Source organism: Pundamilia nyererei, unplaced genomic scaffold (genome assembly GCF_000239375.1).
Source record: "Pundamilia nyererei isolate P.nyererei 1_Seehausen unplaced genomic scaffold, PunNye1.0 scaffold00021, whole genome shotgun sequence".
Classification (NCBI taxonomy): Eukaryota; Metazoa; Chordata; class Actinopteri; order Cichliformes; family Cichlidae; genus Pundamilia; species Pundamilia nyererei.
Genome location: NW_005187422.1, coordinates 4,348,415 through 4,352,813, shown reverse-complemented (window position 1 = coordinate 4,352,813; position 4,399 = coordinate 4,348,415). Strand labels below are relative to the sequence as shown.

The 4,399-nt window shown below is 39.1% G+C and overlaps 1 protein-coding gene across 1 annotated transcript in view; it reads left to right on the top strand.

Annotated features, from left to right (window-relative positions):
• Nucleotides 1–4,399, top strand: part of wnt7aa (wingless-type MMTV integration site family, member 7Aa) — a 13,940-nt gene that overhangs the window by 3,289 nt on the left and 6,252 nt on the right. The window contains exon 3 of the mRNA XM_005726705.1: nucleotides 1,233–1,504. Coding sequence (XP_005726762.1) covers nucleotides 1,233–1,504 — 272 coding nt within the window. The remainder of the gene's footprint in view (nucleotides 1–1,232; nucleotides 1,505–4,399) is intronic.

Genomic DNA, 4,399 nt, shown 5'->3' with positions numbered 1-4,399 from the left:
GTGCATATAAAGACAAGCTGTGCAATGTCGGAAAAGTCTCTGTGGCAGTTCAATCTCTTAACATCCACTAGCTCATTTGGGACAGGTCCAGGGGGACAAGTATGTGGTTAGGAAAATCAACCAAGTTAAACCTGGAGTAGAGTCAATGACAACGAATGTGCTGGCAAATGTCACTCAGGGCTTCAGTGGAAAGAAAACAAAACAGGAACCCTGAAATGAACATCAGAACGAGGCAGACAAGATCTACTACACAGTTTTATTTACATAAAACAAGTGACCAGGGTTAGGGCGACGAGGATCAGCTTTAAGTTAAACTACATGTTAGGGTGAGGCACTGAAACTGACTTGTTAGAGCTAGAATTAAGCATTAGAACTGCAGAAAGGTATCGCAGAAGGAGAAGTGGTTACAGTTAGACAAGTGTTACAATGTGACAGAAGCAAAACCCAGCTCCTGATGAGAGTTGGGTTGTTGGGTTGTTCTGGGACAAAATGTTACCTTTCAAATAAAGTCTCATACATTACATCACTACATATAGTGATTTTCTTTTAAAGGTATCCCATCTGCTTGTCCCATATAGGTCAAAATGCCTCTAAATAATACCCCTAACCTGGGACGGGTCACCTGGCAGAGGTTAAGAAGTTAGTAGTTGAATATGATGACTTTACTGGCCATTTCTGGATGCTTTCCCATGTGCTCAGAAATGATCTCCGCCTTTAATTAAAAAACTACAGCTGAAGAACTTGGATTTATGGAGTGGAAATCCATCCACGTAGGGAGGTTGTGCATGCCTCTCAGATTCCCCTCCGCAGGGTGGATCCTGGAGAGATGGCGGCTGGGACAGGGGCCAAAGCCGATGCCCGAGCTTTTAATCTCTGATCTGCCTCTACTGTTTCATTATGCTCATCTGATCAGTGAATTAGTGTAATTACTCCTGCACTTACAGTAGTATCCCACCTAACCATACTTCATTACACATTCAATACAAGTTGCTTGAAAATACCTTCCTTTATTAAAGGTGTTCACTATTAGAGCTGTTAGAGGTACGCTTCCTGCTGAAGTTTATCTGCTTAAAGAGAGCTTGATTAATGAAGGGGACTTGGCTCGGCTTGTGTATTTCATGATTTGGTTTGAGGCAACTATGAAAGGTATGTAAGGAGGCTTGACAGTGCCTGAAATAGTGAATCCTGTTGTCTGTGATAGTGATTAGAAATGTCTTTCCTCTTTATCGCAGGCAGTAAGGAGGCTGCTTTCACCTACGCTATCATAGCCGCAGGGGTCGCCCATGCAGTCACAGCGGCCTGCACCCAGGGGAGCCTGAGTGGCTGCGGTTGTGACAAGGAGAAACAGGGTTTCTACAACCAGCAGGAGGGCTGGAAGTGGGGTGGCTGTTCTGCGGACATCCACTATGGACTGAGTTTCTCCAAGGTGTTTGTGGATGCGCGGGAGATCAAGCAGAGCGCCAGGACACTCATGAATTTACACAACAATGAAGTGGGACGCAAGGTAGGTTTATACATCGTCACCACCTGACGGCAAGCGTTCTGACAGAGCTTCATGCACGGTTGTAATAAAGCCATGCAAACGGTATATCACAATGTGCAAGACAATGTAGGCAAATCAGAAATGACATACACACCGTCTCACATGCTGTTAACGGGGTACAGCCTGGACATGACAGCAGTCTGCAGGCAATCCGATTTCAAACAGCCCACATTTGCTCCCCTAATACCTCAGGCCAACTGATGTTAAGTTTAAAGTTTGTGTCACTCCCTGCATGGATCTCATGGGGTTCAGCTTTTAAGCGAAGCAACCTGAGATCAGTGTTGACTGCAGCACTGAAACCTGATTCAGCAGCATGGCTTGATTGTAATGTAACTACTAACAGTTGTAATGTGGATTGCTCACACTATAACTGATATCAGATCCAGCACTCTTTATAACCAACACATGTAATTAGGCAAACACTTCCATATCCGCACCTACAGGCAGTTCAGAGTTTGTAGTTCTTTGTTAAAAAGACAAAAATCTGAAAATGCTAACATGGTGTTGTAGTGTGTACAGAGAAAATGTAACTTTGCCAATTAAACAAGAAGAATAGCAAGAAGAAACAACAATGTGGGCTTTATTAGGGAAACTGTAAATGAGACTTTTTTGACTTTTTTCTCTGATTAAACTGGAGAAAAAAAATCAGAGAAAGTATCTGAAAGTGATGAAACTCAAACAACAGTTAAAATAGCACACAGAGTGGTGGATGAGGTAAATGTTAGAATGTGTTATACCCACAGCAGCGAGAGCAGCAGGTTTTAGTTGTTTGAGTATACTTGAGTCAAAGATAGCACCCACTCAGTTTAATAATGATTGCTCAACAAGGCACATACCTGTCTTCTTTTTGCATGTTCTACATTCTTCATGTGTCTTTTCCAATATAATGTCTATGGAGAAAATGCTGTTTTGCCCACATTTTGAGTTCTATTACCTTCATTTGTGTTACCTGCAAGCGGCGCACAGAGGTCTCCCAAAACTGTGAAAGCAGTTTGACATCTGCTTAAAACTGAAATCTGTTGTTATCTATTGTGTTTTTAACACTGTGTCCAAAACACCAGAATGTTCTCATGGAAACAAGGGTTTTAATGATTATTTCTTTAATCTTTATTGGTTTTCTGTCGTAAGCTTCAGTGAGCTCTACAAACACATTCATCTTAGAAATAGAATTAACGGTTTGGCATTAAAAATGGTGAACCTCATCCCCTTATTTACCCATACAGTACTTTCCTTCCATGCATACACAAATTTATCTGTCACACACATCTGCATCGAGGGTTTTTTCTATCTTGGACACTTTAACATGCAAAGTGGAGGATAACTACACAACATTCCAATGAATGGACAAACTGCCCCACTGCCACATAAATGTATATAGATACACTGACAAAAAATACCTGCAGGTAGTTTGTACAGGTTGTATCAGAAACAACTGGGTAGTAAAATATAGTACTGGTTCCTACTGTTTAGTCTTTGTTAAAATCTTAATGGCTCATATCAACATGAAGGTAAAAAACGGTTGTTTTTTTTACATAGAAATTTCATTATCAGGAGCCACTGAGGGCATCGTGTGGTCATTGCAAAACTAGTGTATCATTTTGAGAACACAAACTCATGAAGTAATAGTGTTTTCAAAGAAACAAATTAGGGTAAACCCAAGACGACCATATTATTATTATTATTATTATTATTGTTAATTTATTTCAAACATGTAAACAATATACAGGTACATTTAGTAAAGAAAATAAGAGAGAGAGAAAAAAATACTATACAAAAGTCAATACATTTCAACATAGCTACCGTCCTGATTCATTTACATGTTGAAAGGGAGTGGGAAGAAGTACACACTTATTTAATCCCACCCCTTTGCCAGAAGTTATCAGTTAATATTTAGTCAGCTTCATTACTGATATAATCTGTAATAAAAATAGTGAACAGATTTCTGATATAATATATACTGTATACTATGAAATCACATCATGAAATCTTTTAAATAGAGACATTCACTTAACTTCAATATTTTTCCTTTCTTTATAGTTCGAGAAGATCATATTTTTTAACTCTTTTTGAGCTGTTTTATGTTTGGACGTTGCTTTAATTCCGTATTCAAACTGTTCCACAGTTTCACTCCATGCACAGAAACACAAAAGCTTTTTCTTGTAGTACGTACCTTCCCTGTTTTGAAGTTACAAAAACCCCTTAAATTGTAACTTCCTTCTTTCAAAAAAAACATACTCTGAATATTACCTGGCAGTTCTTTAGTTTTTGCTTTGAATAGAATTTGTGCTGTTTGGAATTTCACTAGTTCGGCAATTTTCAATATTTCAGACTGCAAAAATAGTGAGTTTGTATGTTCCTATAACCTGCTCTGTGGATGATTCGAACTGCTTTTTTGATATGGAAGAGCATTACCCCGATGCTGATATCATTAGCAGCAGACAGCAGTAAGGAGCCAGACGACCGACTGATCAATAGAAAAGACTGTCCTCAAAACTGAACCACAAGAAAACAGTCCATTGAAAAAGCACTGGAAGGCATCGAAGGCACATCCTGCTCCTACTATTAAAGTGGACATGAAAGTTTGCATGCTTTAACCTTAATTTACACCACGGAGTCCAACTCTAAAAACAATGTCACAGATTTAACACTGTCCATGAAGCTAGATTTAAAAATTTTTATGGTGTTTAGAGCATGTGTAGTGCCATCTTGTCAAGTACGGACAATTCAATTCAATTTTCAATATTTATACAGTGCAAATAACAACGACAGTCACTTCAAGGTGCTTTATATTGTAAGGAAGACCCTACAATAATCCATACAGAGAAAACCCAACAATCATATGACCCCCTATGAGCA